Source organism: Anabrus simplex, chromosome 1 (assembly GCF_040414725.1).
Source record: "Anabrus simplex isolate iqAnaSimp1 chromosome 1, ASM4041472v1, whole genome shotgun sequence".
In the NCBI taxonomy this organism is placed as follows: Eukaryota; Metazoa; Arthropoda; class Insecta; order Orthoptera; family Tettigoniidae; genus Anabrus; species Anabrus simplex.
In genome coordinates, this window is record NC_090265.1 from 1148653890 (window position 1) to 1148679805 (window position 25916).

Below are 25916 nucleotides of genomic sequence, written 5' to 3' on the forward strand. Positions count from 1 at the left end.
TATAGGATGAGCCAGACTCCTACATGGAATCACTTTAAGGAGTTTGCTGATTACACTTTCTCTCCAAACTGTGTCGTAAGCTGCCTTTAAGTCAATAAATGCTACTGAAGTCTTTAGTCCTTGCTGGAATCCTGCTTCAATGAAGGTAGTTAGTGACAAGACTTGGTCAGCACAGCTTCTTTGTGGCCTGAATCCTGCTTGTTCAGTAGGGATCGTTTCCAACACTTTTGTAGCAATTCTATTCAAGAGTAGCCTTTCAAGTAATTTATAGCATACACTAAGCAATGCTATTGGCCTATAGCTCTCTGGTGCATCATTAGGCTTTCCTGGCTTTAGGATTGCAATTATCTTACTCATTTTAAATAAGCGAGGTAGATTACCTGTTCTAAGAATGTAGGTTAGAAACCTAGATAATCATAATTTTGTATTTGCTCCACCATTAATTAGAAACTCAGGATGAATCCCATTAAATCCTGGTGCTTTACCAGTTTTTATGTCTTTTAAAGCTGCCTCAATATCTTGCTCACTAAATGGTCTAGTGTATTCCGAATCAGGAGGGCTTGTGGACTTAAGACTGGTTAATTGTTTTCCGATGTTCCTTGTATGATTTCTGTCTCTTGGTGATCTAGACATATCAACTATATGAGCTGCAATTTTGTTTGGTGTGACTGCAGAACTTTTACGAAAGATGCGAGTGGTCCCACCAAGCTTCCGTAACAATGACCATGCCTTTCTGCTCGATTCTCTGAAATTCATAGATGTTACAGTTTCAGTCCATCTTTCTCTTTGAGCATCATCTAGATTATGAAGCAGTTCATCCCCGATTTCTTGTTCACCGCTGGCAAAGAATTCTTTGTATAACTTTTCAGTTGCATCAGTCCAGCCTGGAATATATTCCTTCCTATAGCCTCTAGGAATGAATTTTTTTGCTGTGGTAATTACAGCACCCACAAATCTCTCATAATTTTTACTTGTTGGTGGTATCTATCTAACATATTTATCAAGGTCACACGAGAATGCTTTCCAGCCTGCTTTCCTGAAGTTCCATCGTGGACAAGGATAAGAAGTTACCAGGGGTATTTGCATTCCAACCTCAAGACATATAGGTCGATGTTGACTATGTGGGAAATCTTGAAGTATTTTCCGTGCTGTGGGCAGAGGTTGATTATTCTGATCACTGGAAACAAAACATAGGTCTGGGTTGTATTCCTCTTTCCATACAGCAGATCTAAATGTTCCTCTATCTTTTGCATCAAATACAAGATGAATATTATGTTCCTCGGCCCAGTTCATGAGTTTCTCCATTAGAATCAGTGGCACTATATTTCCATTCTTCATGGTTACTGTTGAAGACACCCACATAGATGGCTGGATGATCCTGTACCTGAAACATCTGGGAGGGCCATGGTGAAAGTCGAGGCTTGTAGATGCTTATGATGGTGACATCTCAAACTTTGATGACAACTGTATGTATGTATGTCGTCTTTTGAGCTAGCTGCGAGCAATGAGGTATTTTCAATAGTACTACTGACAAACATAGCTGAACCATATGCATGGTGATATGTTGCACCTACGATATCATATCCCGATATTAACCCTCTCATTTGTAATTGGTGTTCAACCGCAGCATGTGTTTCCTGAATGGCAACCACATCAATTTTTCCATCTCGTAGGATTCTTGACAAGTATTGGCATTTGGATTTGCTTATGCCTTCTATATTTAGATGAAGGACTTTAAGTGTAGGCCCGAAAGTCTTTGCCTGTTTGTTCTGAAAAGAACCGTTTGAATAATATTTCATTTTCATGTAAAATAGCCAGGAGATCACTAGGATAGTCTGGCAGCCTGATCACTGTTGCTCGCTTAGCACCACCCAGGGAGCATGTATAGGGTAATATTAGGTTAAAATCTACGGACATGAGCAACTCCACTCCCCCACCCACATGAATCTCTGTAATAATATTTTGAGGAATATTTTCCGAATACACAATCCTAGTATGATATCACAGTAACTATGGAAGTCAGAGGCTATCTTATGTGGCTTAAGTATAGGCACAAGGAAAAAGTCATTCCATTGTTGAGACGGTTCAAGTGTGGACGAAATGTTGTTATAATAATTAATAAATACTGTTTTAACTCCCGGAGGTAACAATTGAATCATTCGGTAGGTTACATAATCAGGTCCGGGGGCAGAATGAGAAGATGTAAGTAAGACTGCTTCCAGTTCGTTGGGTGTAATGGTTTGCAGTAATGTGGTGGAATATGTGTTGGGAGAACTATTTGAGAAAGCAATACCAGGTGTGTCTGGTGTGAGAGAAGTAAGAAACTCCGTCAGTACATTATGTGGTATTGTCGTAGATGCTGCATGTTGTGAAGCACATGTGAGAGATCAAACAGCATTCCAGAGCTGTGTTACAAGGGTGGATATTGTTAGAGACGAAATAAAATTCTTCCACGCTTCTCGTCGTTTGACATTGAAGACGTCTAGAATAGGCTATATGGTTTTTTAAAGGGAAATAATTGTGAGGTGTTAAAAAAATTTCCAATACAGTTGGAATAATCGTCAGCATTTTTAAAAAATGATTTGGTGGCATTCATTATCCCACCATTGGGGGCGACAAGGTTGTCGTGTCTGAGGGGTGTGGACTATCTTAAAGGGTTGGTATATATTTATATAACAAAAAAGGATATTGAGGAGGGAATTGTACGTTAATGAATCATTTGTTATTGAACTGAATTGAGTCTCAATGTAGTGACTGAAGGTTGTTGCATCGAAATATTTTAGCGATCGGACGTTACTGGTACCAATGGAGGCAATCAAAGACGGGTTCGGTTTTCTCAGTCCATACAAGACAGTGATGGGAAAGTGATCACTTGAGTTGTATCTACTAATGTATGCCAAGTTGTTATTGATACCATGGAACTGTGGCAGATGGTGAGATCCACAGCACTGGGAGGTGATCCAGGTGGAGTTAAACGCATAGGTGAGCCATCGTTAAGTATAGTGAGATCATGATGTTGCGTCGCATCTATTAGGTGGGACCATTATATTGGTGTTATAAATTTACTCATTCAGGACAAATATTTCATGTTCCCTATGGGAATCAACATCTATATCATCTGATGGCCAGGCAGGCATCAATTTTTGGAAGTGAGGCATAGTCTCTCATAGTGCGTTGGCACTGCTAGTGGCTTCGAGTAGCCTATGCAGTGGCCTCCACGGGAGGAAGAACGCTCTTCTTTCGTCGACATCTCTATATAAGAGGACTTAACTTCCACAATATCCCCTATTTTTGATCGGCCAGGGTGATGCTACAACTATAACTCCGCACCTCACCGAGCCAATTCAGCATATCGGCTGGCACCAAGTTGGAAACCGGCCTCCCAAATGACAATGTATACCTGCCTTATTCCCAATGTGGATCCCGCCCTTTCTGAAGAAGCCATTCTCACCGATCTTCGCACAGCGGGCGTCCCAGTACATGATGTTTTCAGGCTCTTGGATGGCTCCACTTCCTTACCATCAACGCAGATTGTGGTCTATCTACGCAGCGAGGACGAAATGTTAAGCCTCCAAGCCATCGACGCGACTCTTAACCACAGATTCTACGAAGTGGTGCATACTCCTTCGTACATCCTCGATCAGCTCTTCGCACACTCATCTTCTCTTCCAACCGTCAACGAATCTCAACTCCGGACACTGCCGCAGCCGCCATCACCTTCCCTCTCCACTTACCCCACAACTATTACCACCACGAACATTACCACGTCCGCCTATACCTCATCCCGTATTTCCGTCACTACTACCACAACTTGCCACCCTTCGTCCATGTCATCATCTCTCGTAATTTCCTCGACTTCCGCACAACTTAGTCCCCAGCAACTCCCTGCTACCTCCTTGGATTCGACCGCCGCAGCACTGCCATTGCCATCACCATCTTCACAAGAAGATACCGTAGCAGCCGCCACCACACCTTCATCGCCCCAGCAACCTCTACCATCATTCCATGCTATGTCTAGCTGTGTTCTCCATGGCATCGAACCTGCCATCTCCGAAAGGGACATCATACGTGAACTCCAAGCAGCAGGCGTCCCTGCCCGTCGCGCATTTCGAATTCATAACACCAACGGACCTACATATATGGTGCGGCTACATCTTCCTACTGAAGATGATGTTCAACACCTGATTAGCACCGGCACCCGTCTCTACAGTCATCACTACAGAGTGGAGCCTTCTCGTTCTCCACCCCCAGCTGTTCGCTCCCAACGCAACAATTCCTACCATCGAACCCCGGCCAACCCCTCCACCTGTTCGACCCCCTTCCCAAACTAGCTTCTTCCTCCCTTCTGACATTAGACCTCCTTCGCTTTCTTGCAACTTCCCTCTCTAATATCATAGCTACCCTTCATCTCCTCACATTGCATCTCCACCCTGGAACTTTCTTCTAACCTACACCCCTAGCACACATCACCCCTTTAACCCCATCTACATAGCCTCGAGGCCCCATCCGTTTTCATTCCATACTCCTTCGTTTTCCCATCTTTCTCCTTCATCACACCTCACTCCCTCTACACATCTCCCGGCCCGAGAGAGAGCATAACTCTCTAGGGGGCCTGCCCCTCCCTATGGACGGGGATTGAAAACTTTCTCAGACAGACAGACAGCCTCCACAGGGTGGGGATCTCGATTATCTCCTTGTAACTGGACGTCTCCGACCTCCGACGCAACACTTCTTCATTTTTGATCGGCTGGGTGGCTATTCATCTCTACTGTCAGCTCCCCGCCGACCTAATAAAGCATATAGTCCGACTCCACACTGGAAGTTAGCCTCCCCATCATGACCACCACCACCACAACCACCACCACCATGACCTCCGCTTTTACCTTTCTTCCCCTTCCTATCACAACTGTTACGTCCTCCCACCCTTCACTGATTGTTACTTCGACACTTCCTCAGCCAACATATCCTCATATCCTGATCCACCCAGTTTTCTTTTCATCCCTCCCTGCTACTTTAACCACTCGCCAACCACCGCCGAAGAAAGCTCTACGACGCCACCAGCAACGCACCCACCACCTCAAGCAGATGCCACACAACAATCACCATCGCCTCAGCTACAACCAACCCGCAACATCATGAATAGTTGTGTCCTTTGCGGCGTGGATTCCCTCATTTCTGACAGAGACGTCATCCACGAACTCAACCATGAAGGAATCCCTGTCCGGCGAGCCTTCCGCATCTGGAATTCCTCGGGACCAACATACTTAGCCCGTCTTCACCTGCAAACTGAAGAGGATGTCCAACGCCTCATCACCAATGACGCACGCCTCTATGGTCGACAACTCACCGTGGAACCTTCCCGCTCCCCTCCCAGACCCTCACACATCGTCATCGACCCCGAACTGCCACCCCACATCAACCTCCACCACCAGTCAGTCCACCCCTTCCTCCAACGTCCTCCTTCATCCCATCACCTCTACCAGCTGACTTACTCCGACTTCTCACCACCTCCCTATGTAACATCTCAGCCACGCTTCACCTCTTCATCTCACACATCAGAACTCCAGTTTGAACCTTCACTACTCCCTAACCCACATCTCCTCCCCTCATCACTTCTCCACCTAATATCAATTCGCATTACCCACCTTCTTCATTTCTCACACCTCCCAGATCTTTTTACTTCTTCCGGCCCGAGAGGCTGCCCTGCCCGATGGGCGGGGAATGAAAACTTGTCGACAGACGGCCTCCACGGTATGCACTAGCCTTGTGTCTTGGTAGGTGTGCTAAGTACCAACTGATGAGCCCAACTTAGCACACGAGGGCGAAACACAGGCAACCAAGAATGAGTTAGCTGGAAAATTTATAATGTCCAATAACGGACCATTATATTGGTATTATAAAGTTACTCATTCAGGACAAATATTTCATGTTCCCTATGGGAATCATCATCTATAACTTTTGTAAACCGAAACACTCCCTTATTGTTACATCATGCCAGCTATCTTTGTTCTCAATCTTCTCAAAACATTCCAATAAATGTGATTTGTTTTCATAAACACTACTCACAACCTGTTGAAGAAACTGATCGCAATACATCACTTCTCTTAGGTGATGAAGAGAAAAACTTAGTGAATCTAACAATGTTTGCGAAGAACAACCTAACAGATTTGATGTTCTTGCTACAAGCATTTCGTATTACCAAATTTAGTTGATGAGCATAACAGTGAACGTTCTTGGCATATGGAAAAGAATTCTGCATCAGAGCCTGAACACCTCCCTTAATCCCTTGCATCACCGCGGCTCCATCAAAGGCCTGAGCTATGAGCTCTTCCTCCGCACTGAAAGGTTCAAGCAGTATTTTCAGGACCTTGTCGAGACCATAGGCTGTCCTATCAGTAACATTTTCAAAGGAAAGGTCTTTTAACAGGTTTATTGTCCTTAATGTGCCGCAATATGATAAATTGACTTTGGCAAGTAATGTCTGTTGCTTCATCTGCCTGCACAGAAAAAAAAAAAGTTGCAGCAGTGATATCTTTGACTGTCTTCAACGTACACTTGATACAATCTAATAGTTTGTTTTGTATAACGTGTGACTTATATTTAGAAACTGATGTGGGAGTTCTCTTCAGATGGTCATCTAACACACTGTTGAGATTACCAAGAAGATATAACAAATCTAAGAAATTACCACGGTTTGCCGAGGCCTGTATTTCATTATGACCCCTCAGTGCTAACTCGTCAGTTCCACAAAATTTTAAGCACACTGCTACTCTGTTTAGTATGTGTGTATTTTTTGTGACTACTTCATTATGTTTCTGGATTGAAATTTTATATGCAAAGTCAATTTGTGCACTAATGTTAACAGTCCCAAATATTTTGTATTTACAGACATTTTCTAAGTGTAGTGCACTTTCCTTGTGTGTTTTAATTCATTCACTTAAATTTTTTAGATCTTTACACCCGGTCGTTGACCACAATCCTTCACCATGAAATAACACATAGTAAAAACAAAACAGACTTTATTTCTCTTCACTCACTGTTAACCATGACTTTTTACTGAACCATGTATTACAGAAAGTTCTCTTTTTCTGCCATCAAGTTGAGATAATGTGAAATCATTTGGTTGGTAAGTACCTAAACGTTTGATTTGAACCTTTTCTTCTAGATTGAAAATTGAAGGGAGTTTCTTATAGATAATCCATTTGGTTCATCTTAAAGACGTTCACTTGTCCACCACACAATTGAGAATTGCGCAATAATCACACTCACACTTCCGTGCAGTGCACTGACTTTGTGGGTCAAGGCATTTTCTGTCCCCCCCCCCCCATTCCCCCTAGATGTTAAGTCCCCATAAAACGTGGAGCTTGGTAGTCTTCGGAAGCTGCTAAGGCATTAAATCTGGGGAAGGTGGTAGGTGGTTTTATAACAGGAAATTAGATTAGAAAGCAGGCATTCCTTCAGAGGACTACATTTCCCGATGGAGACTGTTCAGGCGTGCGCCATTCCTGCGTCCAGGTCAAGCCACGAAGAAATCCAGACTAGCTCATTTCCAATTAAATTTCTATTTTCATTGCTTCTTGAGGTCATGGGTCCAGAGAGATAATCAGTTAGCTGTGTTTTCCCGGCTGAATTCCCTTCAATTAAGTCAGTGGACATCTCCATCTCACCGATCAATTATTTTCGCATAGTAAAATTTGTAATCCTTAGCCTAAAGTTGACTATAACTATCTACTTGTACTAGTATAACATAGAAATTGCAATAAGTTTGACTATTATAATTTATTATAATTGAAAATCTTGAAAATAAAAGAAGAATGAAATATCATTGGAAATAAGTATCTCTCTTCATTTAAAATTTGTTAATTATTGAAATAACTCATCAAAGATCTTTGATTAAAACAAAAATAAATGATTTACAATTATGTATTGAAAAGTAGAAAATAGATCTGAAATAATTCCTTGAATTCTGTGCCTGTAAATTAAAATCACATCTGTTATTTAATTCTTTTGTGACTGAATGACATTACAATCCCTACATTCATTAATGTTATAAAATGTACAGATCTGGAAAATCATTGAGCATCGTCCGTTGCCTTGACTTAAATATCCTAATTTTATGTATTCATATCTTCACATCTCCAGAGTAAATTAATAATATTGAGGATATCAATAACTTCAGTTGCCTTATATGTGGATACCAGTGGCATATACTGAGGGCTACCAAGACTATCGGTGAAGCCCATTATGATATAAGCATCTGGTACATTGTTCCATTAAAAAACTTGAAAGCAGTGAGAAAAAACATCGCACATATTTCTGAGAGCAAGGCATCGGAAACTGATATCGCAGCCCAGACTCTCCCCTCGACTCACCCCGTGCGGCTTGCTGCTGTGTATTGGCTTGGAGCGGGGACCAGGGAGATAGGTGTGCTAGGCTTCGGTCCGTCAGATCTCCACTGCTAACTATCAACCATGCGTTACTCATCGTATATACATCCTCACCTCATACTTCTGACGTAATCATATAGATGACAGAGTGCTAGTATTTCACTTCCGTTTACTTCTACATCCTTATAGGAAGACACTACAGGACTGCTGTTATAGGAGTAATATACACTGACTGATAGAGCAAATGCAACACCAAGAAGGAGTGGTCAGAACTTTATGCCAATTGCAGGGTAGACTGATGTCACTGAGGTATGCTCATGATGTGAAATGCGCCGCTGTGCTGCGCACGTAGCGAACGATAAATGGGACACGGCGTTGGCGAATGGCCCACTTCGTACCATGATTTCTCAGCCGACAGTCATTGTAGAACGTGTTGTCGTGTGCCACAGGACACGTGTATAGCTAAGAATGCCAGGCCACCGTCAACGCAGGCATTTCCAGCAGACAGACGACTTTATGAGGGGTATGGTGATCGGGCTGAGAAGGGCAGGTTGGTCGCTTCGTCAAATCGCAGCCGATACCCATAGGGATGTGTCCACGGTGCAGCGCCTGTGGCGAAGATGGTTGGCGCAGGGACATGTGGCACGTGCGAGGGGTCCAGGCGCAGCCCGAGTGACGTCAGCACACGAGGATCGCCGCATCCGCCGCCAAGCGGTGGCAGCCCCGCACGCCATGTCAACCGCCATTCTTCAGCATGTGCAAGACAGCCTGGCTGTTCCAATATCGACCAGAACAATTTCCCGTCGATTGGTTGAAGGAGGCCTGCACTCCCGGCATCTGCTCAGAAGACTACCATTGACTCCACAGCATAGACGTGCACGCCTGGCATGGTGCCGGGCTAGAGCGACTTGGATGAGGGAATGGCGGAACGTCGTGTTCTCCGATGAGTCACGCTTCTGTTCTGTCAGTGATAGTCACCGCAGACGAGTGTGGCGTCGGCGTGGAGAAAGGTCAAATCCGGCAGTAACTGTGGAGCGCCCTACCACTAGACAACGCGGCATCATGGTTTGGGGCGCTATTGCGTATGATTCCACGTCACCTCTAGTGCGTATTCAAGGCACGTTAAATGCCCACTGCTACGTGCAGCATGTTCTGCGGCCGGTGGCACTCCCGTACCTTCAGGGGCTGCCCAATGCTCTGTTTCAGCAGGATAATGCCCGCCCACACACTGCTCGCATCTCCCAACAGGCTCTACGAGGTGTACAGATGCTTCCGTGGCCAGCGTACTCTCCGGATCTCTCACCAATCGAACACGTGTGGGATCTCATTGGACGCCGTTTGCAAACTCTGCCCCAGCCTCGTACGGACGACCAATTGTGGCAAATGGTTGACAGAGAATGGAGAACCATCCCTCAGGACACCATCCGCACTCTTATTGACTCTGTACCTCGACGTGTTTCTGCGTGCATCGCCGCTCGCGGTGGTCCTACATCCTACTGAGTCGATGCCGTGCGCATTGTGTAACCTGCATATCGGTTTGAAATAAACATCAATTATTCTTTCATGCTGTCTCTGTTTTTTCCCGAACTTTCATCCCTTTCAAACCACTCCTCCTTGGTGTTGCATTTGCTCTGTCAGTCAGTGTAGTTTTCCTTTTATAGGTAGATCTGCTAAAATGGAATGCAATCTTTCAGGTTCTCTTTTGTTGGTTGGAATCGAATCCGGGATCATGGATCGGACACCACCACTGATCTCCCAAGGAAGCTAATAAACCAGTGAACGATGGGTACGACTGCTGTAAAATTCAGCATTTAATAATAATAATAATAATAATAATAATAATAATAATAATAATAATAAGAGCCTCCATGGCTCAGGCGGCAGCACGTCGGCCTCTCACCGCTGGGTTCTGTCGTTCAAATCCCGGTCACTCCATGTGAGATTTGTGCTGGACAAAGTGAAGGCAGGACAGGTTTTCCTCCGGGTACTCCGGTTTTCCCCATCATAATTCACTCCAGCAACACTCTCCAATATCATTTTATTTCATCTGTCATTTATTAATCATTGCCCCAGAGGAGTGCGACAGGCTTCGGCAGCCGCACAATTCCTATCCTCGCCGCTAGATGGGGGCTTCATTCATTCCATTCCTGACCTCGTTGAATGACTGGAAACAGGCTGTGGATTTTCATTCAATAATAATAATAATAATAATAATAATAATAATAATAATAATAATAATAATGGTGCATTGCATCTGTATAGGCGTGGTGATGTCCTAATGAGGTTAAAATGAATGGCGAAGACGTCATAAACATCCAACCCTCAAGCCAGGGGAATTAACAGTATGAGGGGGTTGATTCTGAAAATTGATCCGGGCTCATCGGACCAAAGGCAAGCATTCTATCCATTTATCAATCAATACTGATCTGCATTTAGGGCAGTCGCCCAGGTGGCAAATTCCCTATCTGTTGCTTTCCTAGCCTTTTCCGAAATGATTTCAAAGAAATTGGAAATTTATTGAACATCTCCCTTGGTAAGTTATTCCAATCCCTAACTCCCCTTCCTATAAATGAATATTTGCCCCAGTTTGTCCTCTTGAATTCCAACTTTATCTTCATATTATGATCTTTCCTACTTTTATAAACGCCATTCAAACTTATTCATCTACTAATGTCATTCCACGCCATATCTCCGCTGACAGCTCGGAACATACCACTTACATGTTATAAACCTCATTTTAGGTCCGTATTGAAAATTTAACAGTTCAACAATGATAAAGGTGTTTTAATTTATTCCACCTATTCAATACTTATATTATCATGTATAGTTGTTACATAATTAAATTCTTAGTTACATGGGACATGTTTCGCCCTCAATTAAGGGCATCTTCAGCCTAAATACAATAATCAAAAATACAACTAAATTAAAAGTGGACGTTAAATACAATCATCAAAAATACAACTAAAATAAAAAGTGGAAGTTAAAAGTTTAGTCTGTTCTTAAAATTCAGAACAATAAAATTGTGAAAAATGATAAAATAAAAAGATGCTAATGGAAAACTGTCTTATGATTAAACTATAATCTTGTCAGAGACTAAAACTTCTATTAAAATTCGAATTAAAACAGTTCATATAAAATATTGGAAAATCAAAGTGGTAGTAATAAAAAGCCAACGACATGAGGGCGTGTACACAAGCATAAACTTGATTGTCATGAATACAATCTTTTCAAGGCCGTTGATGAAATTCGTAGTAAGTAAGGCAGAAGCATCTATTGAAAAATTGTAAGAGGCCGTTAGCACCGGTAGGTAATAAAATGGCTGAATCCTTGCCAGAAAATGTCAACAGATGCAGAAATAAGTTTTCTGTAAGAAAAGGAAAAGAAGAAATAAGAAATTGAACGTAAGGAGAGAATTCAGTCTTACATAATTTTGAAACAGATGAGGACTTACATGTAAGTGGAAGTTGTTATTTCTTAACTACTGTTGAGTTGGTTGCTGCCCGTCTGTTGGCTCTAAGTCTGGTGTTATAACTGTTCTTCAAACCCTAATACTCCTCCCATACCTACAGATATTAGGCCTACTTCCAGCAATGCAGTTGACTCCGCCCCTTTGTCAGCCTCGTCACATTTGACTCCACCCATCCTCTCCTCCCTTCCGCACTCCCCTATTCCTTCCCCTCCGAGTTCGCTACCGCCTCTGCAGCACAGTTATAACACCAGACTTAGAGCCAACAGACGGGCAGCAACCAACTCAACAGTAGTTAAGAAATAACAACTTCCACTTACATGTAAGTCCTCATCTGTTTCAAAATTATGTAAGACTGAATTCTCTCCTTACGTTCAATTTCTTATTTCTTCTTTTCCTTTTCTTACAGAAAACTTATTTCTGCATCTGTTGACATTTTCTGGCAAGGATTCAGCCATTTTATTACCTACCGGTGCTAACGGCCTCTTACAATTTTTCAATAGATGCTTCTGCCTTACTTACTACGAATTTCATCAACGGCCTTGAAAAGATTGTATTCATGACAATCAAGTTTATGCTTGTGTACACGCCCTCATGTCGTTGGCTTTTTATTACTACCACTTTGATTTTCCAATATTTTATATGAACTGTTTTAATTCGAATTTTAATAGAAGTTTTAGTCTCTGACAAGATTATAGTTTAATCATAAGACAGTTTTCCATTAGCATCTTTTTATTTTATCATTTTTCACAATTTTATTGTTCTGAATTTTAAGAACAGACTAAACTTTTAACTTCCACTTTTTATTTTAGTTGTATTTTTGATGATTGTATTTAACGTCCACTTTTAATTTAGTTGTATTTTTGATTATTGTATTTAGGCTGAAGATGCCCTTAATTGAGGGCGAAACATGTCCCATGTAACTAAGAATTTAATTATGTAACAACTATACATGATAATATAAGTATTGAATAGGTGGAATAAATTAAAACACCTTTATCATTGTTGAACATACCACTTAGTCGAGCAGCTCTTCTTCTTACTCTCAATTCTTCCCAACCCAAACATTACAACATTTTTGTAACGCTACTCTTTTGTCGGAAATCACTCAGAACAAATCGAGCTGCTTTCTTTGGATTTTTTCCAGTTCTTGAATCAGGTAATCTTGGTGAGGGTCCCATACACTGGAACCATACTCTAGTTGGGGTCTTACCAGAGACTTATATGCCCTCTCCTTTACATCCTTACTACAACCCCTAAACACCCTCATAACCATGTGCAGAGATCGGTACCCTTTATTTACAATCCCATTTATGTGATTACCCCAATGAAGATCTTTCCTTATATTAACACCTAGATACTTACAATGATCCCCAAAAGGAACTTTCACCCCATCAACGCAGTAATTAAAACTGAGGGGACTTTTCCTATTTGTGAAACTCACAACCTGACTTTTAACCCCGTTTATCAACATCTCACAATGGACTGCTGTCCATCTCACAACATTTTCGAGGTCACGTTGCAAAACCGGACTTTAATTTGCTAAACCTTAGGCTACCATCTCCACTGATCAGGGGTTGAGCATTGGCAGTAGCAGAGGCCAGAGAAGTAGCTTGTGAAGCAACTTTCACAACACAACAGGCTTCTCCGTTGGCCATTGGCTGCAGCTCAAAACGCTGAAGGCTTGATGTTCTCTAAACCAACCATTGAAAAGGGGTAACCTAAGTCTACTGGTAGCCCACGTCTTGATCCCAGCGTACGCCACTGGTGGATACATGAGGGAAAAAGATAAGTGATAAGTTATTTACTACATATGCACTCTTCAAAATTATCATCTATCATCATTACCAGTAGCTCATGTGGATATCATCCCTCTTATAAATTCTATGAATTAAGTTAACTGCATATATGTATCACATACAACATATCAACAAGTCATTATTAACTTACATCACCTCATTCATCGCTATTTATTAAAATAAGTATCGTATATCATTTAAGAAGACTCTTTAACAACCAGTATCTTTAGCAATTATGTGTTAGTAACCTCACCAATAGCATAATTGTGATAAGTATGATATATTTCTATTTATCAAGCGAACATGACTGTGGTTGAAATCTGGGTTATTGTTGGTTAATATTCTACTCAACTTTCCTTATATGGATTTATCTCGATGATTTATATGTGCCTACCCCCTATATGTGAACTATATAAATCATATTCAATGTTGGATATGGAATACCTAAGAATTATTACTCATCATGGAGTTAAATATATATTATTAACCTCAAATTGCGTCAATCCTCTCAATATAACCATTGCAACAAATCGTTCTCTTCTTTATCGATGAAATAATAACTATCACCATCATGATTCTTCTTCTTATTCACTCATTCTTCATATATATCATCTGTTACATATAGCCTCATCATATTTCTTCTCAACAACCCTTTAGTATACGTTGACTTGACGCAGATTATTCCATAATCATTATCTATTTGCTTGAATATTCCATTTCTTCTTAATTCACTTCTGTTTCATTTCATATTACTCATATGTCTTCACATAATCCAACTATAAACTACACGTGGCACTGTATCACCTCCATTTTATAATATACCAACTATAACTTATTCGTTACATTAACCACAATTGAAAGTTAGAAACTTCATTTTATTCAGTATTGAACTGGGATTACAGTAAAATGAAAATGTTAAAGGTCCACCTTTTCAATACCATGAATGTTTATTAATGTGAATATATATCACATAACGTCTAGAGAAGGTTGGTACTAGTTTCGACGCTCATTGCGCGTCATCATTAGCCAACAAATCAATTGAGCAAAATGCAACTTATCGAATTCTCTTGTTTATCAAGACTCAACAACTGGGATACCTTCTCAAAAATGTTATGTTTTACAGTCAGACACACCACATCATTTCAACTGGTTATAATCTAACAGTGACTTTATAGGTGCTGTCATATGTTTTAGATGGTTATACGCATTTAAAATTTGCCTTAGTTGGTGCATTTAAATGTTGTATATAGATACGCCTTATGTTCTACAAACCCCAAGCTGGACTACTTTCTCGTGTATCATACCCTAACTATTGTTACCTTCTCTGTTTTGATTTCATTGTTTTAACTTTTGACAATTTAGCTTTCAACATTAATCCTTGTATTTGCTGTAATGTGTTTTATATTTCAACTAGTCATAGTTTAACATTTGTCTTGTAGGTGCTATCATGTGTTATATATTGCTATTCCCGCATCGACTTAAATATATTGCTTGCGATATATTTATCTGTTGTACATTTATTTCAATGTGACTTTTTGCTGTCGTAAATTGATTTCCTTTCTTTGTCTTCCTTATATCCCTTTCTTTAAGTATTTCTTGTTTCATTTATGCTATACTCTATCTATTGAAGTATTTTTTAAAAATCTTTCTTGTGTTACCAGGAATGTCTCTCATATGTTTTCTTAATTCTCCTTGAAATATAGCTTCATATTCGCTGCATTATGTATGCCCTTATATGTGCCATCCATATTTTCAATTTCATATGCGTTATTGCCGAAAGATTTTCTTATAACAAATGGTCCATCAAATAAGGGTATAAATTTTGAAAATATTTTAGCTGATGTGTTTAACATTATTGGTTTCTTAACTAGTATAAGATCACCTCCTTCAATGTAGAATGGAATCTTTTATACCGAACTCTTCTCAGTCTTTTTCGAAATTGCCTGGACATTCTTTCTCTAACAAGCTGATTTAATTCCTCAGGATTTGGTTTTTCATCACTTACTTGTCCAACGATTGCATGCCACGGTCTTACTGGATGTATATTATGATGTACCATGCTTGGTATCTGTCCTGTTGACTCATGGACTGTGTAACTAATACTATTTTTTATTATTTTGATCACATCGATCCATCTCCAGTGGCAATCGGAACAGTAGATATGGCAAAATTTTGAGATCTCTTTCATACATTCTAATATCTATTTTTGCATCACATTCATTTCTTCCTGTTCTATCTCATATCTGGGATATTCCTTAATATAATTACTTGCCTTCCGTTCCTCTATCTCCATGTTTTCACTCATATGCGCTTTTTCATTTAATTTAATTCTCTCTCGAATTTCATCTGCATTTAAGTATGTTTGGATTTTACATTCCACTGTCTTATCCAGTATTATTCCTCTAATCTTGACTTGATACAGGGATTGTCAATCCTGGTTCCTTTTCATTCTCACACTTTCCCCGCATGTCTAACCATGGAATCCCCCATGAGCAGAGCCTCAACCCTACCCACTTCATTTGAGCCCCTCCCCTCCTGTTCAGCACTATCTTCTCTCAATGCTGCAGAAGCTACTTCCTTCTCCCTTTTCTCCCTCCCATGACCCTGTTCCACCTGTCTTTTCCTATCTGCTACTCTACATTTCCCTTTCCTACCTTTTCCCTTCCTCCTACTTCCACACATCTCAGCAAAAGTTCCGTGCTCCTCATCTTCCCTCGGTTGTTCTACCTGCAGTGACTCGTACCAATTTCTCACAGACAGCTGTCCTGAATTCTGATCCTGAAGATAAGAGCTTTTAAATTTAAAACAATAGTCATCACCAAGGTAACTAGAATATAAGGTAGGCTACTCCGGCGATTGAAGCTTCCATTGGCTGGAGCACTCTGACGTCACACGGTATGAACGATAGCGAGTAAGGAACACAGTCGCAGTACAGCAAGCCTGTGAGTTCTCGTGCCTGTGAAACATCTTCTCAATCTTTTATCAAATAATAGTCTGGTTTAGTCCGATTCGATAAGTAACGGCACTTCCAATAGATTTAAAAACGTGAAAATGCATTAAATTTTGTCACATGCTGAGCAGGTAGAACATCAACTATCAAATACATGACATATAATACAATAAGAAATAAAATATTGCCATGCAACTCAAAATAATTAAGTTATTTCCTGATGAAGTAAATATTTAGATTAAATGGCATAGGAAAATATGCATCATATCGACATCTTTATGGAATTATATTAAATTATTAAAACGTACGTGTCAGGAGACTTAATTACTTGATGAACCAGCCCAAAGCTTAGCCTTCTTATTGGCATATTTTCTCAGTGCTAGCTCCTTACTCTTTGCATTAAAATGCCATATCCTAATAAATGTCCTGGTCCTTACGTAGAGACAAATTATTTTGTCATGGAATACTGGAAATTTTGACTTAATAATAGAAATAAAAGTTTTCACGTTTTTGCATCTGGATACAGTCTTACCGTGAAACACACCAAATGAAATTTCGAACTGGGCTATATTTTTTAACCACTCATGACTGGGATGTGTGAGGCCCCCTTTTGAAATAACCGAGATCCAGTAACAGGTCTCTTCTCGCACGAAATTTTTGTCTCTTTCTTCGCATTTACTGTATATCGGATCACGGATACTGTATTATTTCACGAGCTTCAAAATATATTCAGAAATATAAGTTATTAGCACATAATAATGTTAATGTTATTGGATTTTACGTCCCACTAACTATGTTTTTGAGCACCTTCACCACCGGACTGAGACAGGATCGAACCTGCCAAGTTGGGCTAAGAAGGCCAGCGATCTACCATTTGAGTTGCTACTCAGCTCAGCTATTAGCACATAACAATAATTATAGAAAATATGATTTTCATTCAGTCATTTATATCTGACACCTTTTTACCATACGAGCTGTAATAATGGAGATATTCAAGAGTTTATTACAAAGTGTTTCAATAACCAAGCATTGCTGACGAGGAAGTATTGTTATGCCATCACAGTAGCAAACTAACTGGCTATGATGGTTGTTGTCGTTGTTGTCTTTATAATATGCAAAATAATAATGATGTTATTTATGTTACGTCTCACTAACATTTACGGTTTTCTGAGACTCGAGGTGCCGTAATTTTGTCCCACGGGAGTTCTTTTACATGCCAACAATTTATAGTGCCACACATGTTTCCATAATATGTTGACTGCATTTTAATCAGTACAGTGGTTCTACTTCAGATACTGACAACGCGAACACTGTTCACGTAGTGAACCACTATAAAATTATTATATATCCGTGATCCGATATACAGTAAATACGTAGAAAGAGACAAAAATGTCGGTCGGTCACTTGCTTTCTTGGCTTACACTGTGTGAACCATCAACGATAGACCCCAAGTGTAAGCGTACGAAATGTAGAGCATAGAATCCTCTACAAAAAAGTCTGCGATGGCACACACCTATTTCCAACCGGCTGCCCTCTAGAAGCGATTTTATGCTACAGTCCACGGTATAAAATATAACTCCTTAAAATTAAAGAAATATTTCGATATTATCCTCGAGTTCCTCATCAAAATAAATTGTTTGACCTCCTCCAGTATGTTATAAGGATTACAATAACCTTGTCAGGACATTATTTGCATGAATGGTTCAGAAGTTATGACCATTTTAGACTGTAGTGGTAATACGTGTCAGCAGGACAGGCGACCGCTGTCTCATATCACATGATGTCACGCAGAAGGCGGACAGGGAGAGAAACAAGTGAGCGCGATGCGGGAAGAGACCCCTCTGAGTCATCACCACTAGTTACCCAGTGGAATTGCCATGCATGTTAACACACTTTGGCTATGGAGTCAAGCTCTGGAGTTAATGCAGTCTCTTGCATTGTCCATAAATTTGTTTAGTTATAATACGCTGCAAACTCTCAAGATAGTCCAATATTGCAGCAATAGTGGCACATCTCAAAACCTGTAGGCCATGGCTTTGGTAAGGGAAATGAAGAAGCAATTTTTAAGTAACTTTTTTTTTAAAAACTGAACTCCTATCAAAACATTTAGTGTGGCTTGCTCTTTATTCTATAGATTAATCATATGATTTCTGCATTTCACTTCTAAAGGAATCTTTGTACTCATTTATCTCAGAAATTGTTTTTTTGAGTTGTGCCACTATTGTAGCCCATGAGCGAAGTGGATTCAAACCCGAACATTGGCTGTCCTGAAAATGGTTTTCTGTCGTCTCCCATTTTCACTTCCAGACAAATGCTGGGACTTTTCTTATTCATAGGCCACAGCCAATTCCTTCCACCTTCATACAATATTGAATTCTCATCCTTCATTTCATCTTCATTAGCTCCTCATCTGAGGTGGGAATGAGGAAGGTCATCCAGCCGTAAAAACATGCCATATAATTTCGTCTCACATCCTTGACCTTGTATCATGAAATGGGACTAAGGAGTGGACATACATACAGTCAGCATCACTAATTGTAAACTACAAGAGGTGTTTCCCCTCAGACATCATCTATCAACTTCAGAGCAGACAATATATAGCCTTTTGCATAGGTCTAGCAGTTAAGCCAAAAGGTTATGCAATCATCATAGTATTTGCATCTAGTGGTAGTAGAGAATAGGGCATGAAAATGTAGGACTGCCTAGGCCTCGCAAACCTAATACTGTCGTGGTGAGAGGAGACGGCTCGAGTAAGTAGATGTAATGCCAGATAGCTAGGGGCTCAGTTATCAACCTCAGCTTTTAAGTCAGGAGCCCCTGTAGAGTTTCCATGTTTGTCACCTGTTAAAACAGGAGGGGATACCTTGGATGTGTTTTATTCCCCACTCATGGGGAGGTACTTGCATCTTCTAATAATTCTAATACTTCTAGTACTGATCTTCCAAACTCATTTACATTTAGGTCCACAAAATATTTGAAGGTTATTTCCTTGCAAAACCCTTGAAATGATTATTGTCATCTTCCTGCTCTCTTAATCTAGAAACTATGAAGGTTGTTATATGCCTAGGATCAAGGAAACATCAGATAACTGCTTTTATTTGCTTTTATCTTTTCCTCCTTAGCAGTGGTCAGGTTCCAAATCTGGAAGCTGTTCTTTTTTTCTGTGTTTTTGCAAATGTTGTACTAATCATTTTGGATCCATATTATATGTTTTGAGCAGACTGATAAATTGTTGCTCTTCATTCATATTTTAAACATAATGCTCCTTTTCCTTTTATGCCTTTATTAGTTTGTTGTAGGTTTGTATAGGATCCTAGCTTTTGATAGAGAAGTTATTTCAACATCAATGCTGTAACTGACCATTACTTCTCAAATTTTGGACACTGTATAAAGTGGTTTTCATTCATGAAAGCATATGCTCAAGATAATACTGTTACCTTTCTTGGATACAGTCCCTGATATTATCATTATTATTAATTTAAACAGTACCATACATTAATTTATCAATGCATTACAACAATACAGCATAAAAATTACAAAAATAATCATTAATAGAAAATACCATGTACAGTAAAACTTTGTGGGTGCTTTATATCCATATTTACCCATCAGTAAACAAAGCTGTATGCAGAAAGTACAGAGAAGCTTGAGAATTATGGATGACAGACAGGTGTAAAGAAATTGAGATCCTTCAAGAAAAGCATGACTATTTTAACTTGCTTAAGAAAGCGAGAGAACTTGGTGGTTTGTAACGGAGATGATATGGTCAAATTTTGAGAGATGCCAATAATGAAATCACCTTGGGTGTGGAAGGGAAACTCAAACGATGGAAGGAATATATAGAAAATCCCTTCAAAGATTACAGAAATGATCCTCCTTCACCTGACGAGAGAATAAATGAAAATAGCCCTGAAATAACAAAAAGTGAATTTGTACATGCCGTAAAACTTCAAAAGAATGGTAAAGCAACTGGACCTGAGAGTGTGTACGCTGAAGTTCTCAAAGTAATAACAGAACAGGAATCTACCGGCCTCAATATCTTAACATCATTATTCAATCAAATATATGTATCAAGAGAAATACCATCAGACTGGCAGAAATCAACCTTCATACCAGTACCGAAGAAGCCTAACTCGTCTCAGTGCGATGATTATCGTATGATAAGTTTGATGTCTCACGTGCTCAAAATCTTCTTGTGAATCATTCACACTAGAATATACAAAATATATGAATCCCACATGGATCAGAATCAGTTCGGTTTTCGAAATGGCGCTGGTACACATGAGGCACTCTTCTTGTTAAATGTGTTGTTACAGAGGTGCACAGATATGAATGTTGATGTCTATGCATGTTTTATAGACTATAAGAAAGCTTTTGATTGTGTCAGGTACAATAAGCTGATAGAGATTCTGAGATCAACAGGGACTGACTCCGGTGACTTACGTATAATCAGTAACCTGTACTGGAATCAGTTTGCAAATGTCAAAACTGATCAAGGAAATTCAGAAACCGCTTCAATCAGCAAGAGCGTCCACCAAGGTTGTGTACTGTCACTTCTGTTGTTTAACATTTACTCAGAGGCAATCTTTAAAGAAACATTGACAGACAATGGTGGGATCAAAATTAATGGGAAAATCAACAACAACATCAGATATCCAGATGATACTGTTGTCATAGCTGATGACATGCCTGCCCTTCAGTGCATGATAAACTCCTTAGTTCAGCACAGTGAAAAGATTGGATTATAATTATGTTAACCCCTCAAAGATGAAACTGATGGTGTTCTCTAAGAAGACAATTTGGACAAATCTCACAATAAAAGATAAAATAGTTGAGAAAGTGTCTTCTCTCAAATATCTGGGTACCATCTTGGATGACCAATGTAACTCCAAACGGGAGATAATATCTAGAATTGAGCAGGCCAGGAAACAATTCATTACCATGAAGAAATTCTTTGTGAGGTCAGATCTCAGGCTCCAACTACAAATTTCTATGATCCGCTGCTATATATTTTCTGTTCTCCTATATGAATGTGAAAGCTGGACTCTGGATCCAATCATAGAAAAACGTATTGATGCCTTCGAAATGTTCCTGTATCGCCGTCTCTTGCGGATATCCTGGGTAATGAAAATCTCAAATGCCGAGGTCCTTCGTCGGATGAAACAGCAAAAAGAACTACTGCTCACCATAAAACAGAGGAAAACACAATACCTAGGACATATCATGAGAGGTGAGAGGTATCAGTTATTACAACTTATTATCGAAGGAAAGATACAAGGGAGGAGATCTGTTGGGAGAAGAAGAAATTTATGGTTGAAAGACCTTCGAGATGGCACTGCTGTACTTCAGAAGTGGCATTCCATTCTGCACTGTCAAGTTACGTGGATCGCCAACCTCCGCTCGGAGACGGCGTCTTAAGAAGAAGAAGAAGAAAAAAGTTCCAAGTGCTTCTGCCATTTTATATTGGATGGCCCAAACACCCCTTATATTTTTTGAGATATGCAACCCAACGAACTCGTATATCATGGCCAACCTAGAAACATTCGTACCCGATCCTATATTGCCTTAGTACAACTATACCGTTGAATTTATGATCAAGAATATAGATGAACAGATTCCATATGTGCAAGACATACTGCCCAGCTTTCCATACCTAAGGATACTAAATGAAACATCGCTGTTGTTATGGAGAAAAGCTGCCAGGAAACAGGTTAAATTCCGAGACTGTTGCACTTTCATTTTCTTTGTTCGTTTCATGCCATTTACAGCAAATGTGATGTGGCCACATACCTACTTGTTCCAACGCGTGAATTTTCATTTGGTCCTGAAAGTGGTGATAGTGGTGGTGATTATTGTTTTAAGAGGAAGTACAACTATACAACCATCCTCTATATATCACTAATCGGAGAGGAAAAAATGAAAGGGATCCAAGATTTTGAAAAATGAAAGTATCGAACAAAGAAAGACAAGAGCCACGAAGGGCGTGAAAATGAAAGACTCCCTAGCCTCGAATGATCTGATAGTGTCTGGGTCGGAAAATAACAAGAATTAACCAAGGGAAGTCAGACAGGATAGATGAAAGTGAAGAGCCTGGCGCAAGTAAGTGGAAGCAATGTCAGGACTCAGTTCAAAGCCCTGTGGTCACCAATCCATGCTCCCAAGTTGAGAGCCCCTGGGACCATTGGTCCTGAAAAGGACCATTTTTATTATATGTTATGTAGCCAGTTTGGACTACGACATGATGGCCTGTAGGTAGGAAACGTGGTACCCTGTATATTCAATGTAGCAAGTGCTCCAAATGTTGACCACCTTGTTTTATACAGATTTCAGCATGATGTTGTAAATACATTGTAACATGTCAGGTGTAACAGTGCCATAGTGATCAGTTGCCAAAGGTGACCAGGATTTTCAGGCTCCAGTGCATACACTACCTGCTTTAAATGATCCCTGAGGAAGAAGTTAAGTAGTGTAAGATCAAGTGATCATGTGGACCAAAGAACAGGTCCTCCCCTTCCTATCTATTTATTAGGATATGAAGCATGAAGATGGTTCCAGGCAACTGATCCATGAGGTGGGGCCCCATCGTGTTGAAACCACATTAGTAATCAGCCAAGTAATGGCACATTTTCCAGGAACTATAGGAGTTCAGTTTGAAGAAAATAAAGGTAGCATACTCCCATCGTATGGCCATCGAAGAAATAGGTCCGATTAGGTGGTTGACCAGATACCACACCAGACATTTACTCCCCACTGCACTTGAAATGTGTCCTGTCTTACCAAATGGGGATTCCCCATGCTCCAATAGTGCATTTTGTGCCTATTCAAAGTTTCGTTGTTGTGAAATCATGATTCATCTGAAAACAGGACTCTTGAAAGAAAGGCTGCATCATTGGTCACACTGCATAATGCTGGTGCTGGTACAGGTGAAATTTATTAATATGCAATATTCACATAACAGATGACTGGCTGATGTGGGTCTGTCATGCAAGTGTCCATGTACTAACATGAGGATTGTTCCGGACAGCATTCAAAACAGCCCTTTCATTTGGGATAGACGTTATAGGAACATCTCTCATAGAGCGTACCCTTCCAAGTGTCCCAGTTGACCGCAATAATCATTCAAGGTTTTTGCACATATTGGTAGGTGGTTATCTTCTGTCAGGAAGCTGCTTGTGATACAAGCATTGGGACTTGAATGCATTCTGCCTTGTTTCTTGATAAATTAGCAAACATATCAACGTACTCATCTCTGGAATACTTCACAAGTGAATGAATAAGTCTGTGATGTGACCTGGTAGGTATGGATAAATGCTGAGTCCCCGTTACAATGGGGCATGATCTGTTGTTTAAAAAAGTTACATAAGGTTAGATTTGAACCACTACACTACTGATACTTGGATACCACAGGCGACCATCACATTACAGACTCACTCATAAAGACAACATACATGATACTCACTAGAAGTGTATTACTAACCATGGCATTTCCACCTTGAAAGTTAATATCAATGCCAGAGTATTCAGTCATTGTTTACAGTGTTCATTTAACTTTCTACCATTACAGATCACATGGCATAACCTATGAATTCAATCATATTATGGGTACATGTGCTATTTCGGGGAGCAATAAATCACATGTTTGTACAACGGTCTGTAGGATTGGGTGGGGAAATTGTGCATAGTCGTTTTGCCTTTGCTATTTCCTTGGCACATTTACTTTGCTAACTCACAGGCAGGATGCAGAGCAATTTTGAACTTAAGGAGAAATTTAATGCTTGTTGGTATAGGGTTTGTTTGCTGAGTTTAAGTAAGAATGATTCCATCCTTCTAAATTGTTGATGATGACACTCATGGAATGCATTTCCATACCCTTTGCCAACTTCATTTCCACATAAGGTCTGCAGTTACAAAATAAAATTTCATTTTTTCCAGGTATGTACGGCACCCTGAAGGTAGGAGAGTCACTTCAGATTTCATTACAAATGGCCATTATCAAATTGAGATCATGGGTAAACGTTACGATGCCACAACTTTTGTCAAGAGTCCTTTTGATCCCCGTGGTAAGAGGCTTCGAGGCAACTATGAAGACCCACTACCAGTAAGGCAATGATGGATGTGTGAACAAATAAGCTTACATATTTAGTTGTCCGAGTAGATGTTGCAACATGAACCATGTCAATATTTCATAGAAACTTATTAAGTATATGATGGATGACATTTTTATTAACAAGTGACAACAAAAGAGTTTCAGTATATAATTTAATGAATGAACTTTCAAAGGCAGAATTCTAGATGAACTGTATAAAAAGAAAGGCTAAAGAATAAAGTTGATTTTACGATGAAATTGGCTTAGTCAGAGGATCAATGTTTCTTAATGCACAAATGGATATCATGAAGAGTTGGCTTAAATTCTCCACAGTAGTTAGCAATTAGGAGTCAAAACAGTCCAATCATGCTATAAGGAACTGTGGCAGACTGCAAAACATAGTGTTTGAATTTGACTTGATGAAGTGGAGATGATGGGGTCCAAAAGCCACATTGAAAGGTATAGTTGTACAGCATGAAATATGTTTGTTGTATATGTATATATTTTTGTACTTTATTTTTGAAGAGTCAAATAAATATATGTATTTTGAAGTTACCAAATAATGAAGAATTGTTCCAACATATCCCTAAACTCTCGCTTCCAGGTCATAACTTCATTACCATCCCTTACAGTATGGTGGCGGCGATAGTTGTTTTAAGGGAAAGTACAAAAATAAAAATTACCATTCTCTCCTAGCTGTAACACACATATATATGTCTTCACTATAGACTGTTATACATTTTGATATTCAGTTTGCAAGCCTCTGTGAATTTTTTAATTAGAATAGAAAAATAGAATAGGCCCAGCCCATTAAAGAATAAAGATATTGGCAAAAGAAAGAGAATATCCAGAAAAGGGCTTGGAAATGAAAGATTAATCATCATACTTATCCTAGGCATTCACTCCCTGGCAAATATAATGATGCCTTCTGAGTACATTAATATTGCTGATTATGCATTCCTAAATGGCTACAAAGATCAGTCGTAGAACCACAGTTTCTGGAGCAATGCTAGCATAACTAATATACCAAAGTTCCTTGTTATATTTCTTTTCTATGATCTTTTCCTATAGTACTCATGCCTTCCTTGCTGTTATTCAGAATATTGTGGGTCCTTAAGGAATATACATCCCCACTTTGTCTGATCAGACATTGCATCCTTCCAGCTGCCAAAATCAATTTGGTACTACTTTGTATTAGAATTTAGAATATCCTTGAGTCATTTTTATA

General features: G+C 39.8%; 1 protein-coding gene across 5 annotated transcripts in view; it reads left to right on the forward strand.

Annotated features, from left to right (window-relative positions):
• The window catches only part of Sardh (Sarcosine dehydrogenase), a 282041-nt gene extending 256783 nt beyond the window's left edge, over positions 1–25258 (forward strand). For all 5 annotated transcript variants that reach the window (XM_067137412.2, XM_067137411.2, XM_067137413.2 and 2 more), the window contains one exon: positions 24535–25258. In XM_067137412.2, the coding sequence (XP_066993513.2) occupies positions 24535–24712 (178 nt within the window). In that variant the 3' untranslated portion in view covers positions 24713–25258. The remainder of the gene's footprint in view (positions 1–24534) is intronic.
• The last annotated feature ends 658 nt before the right edge of the window (positions 25259–25916 follow it).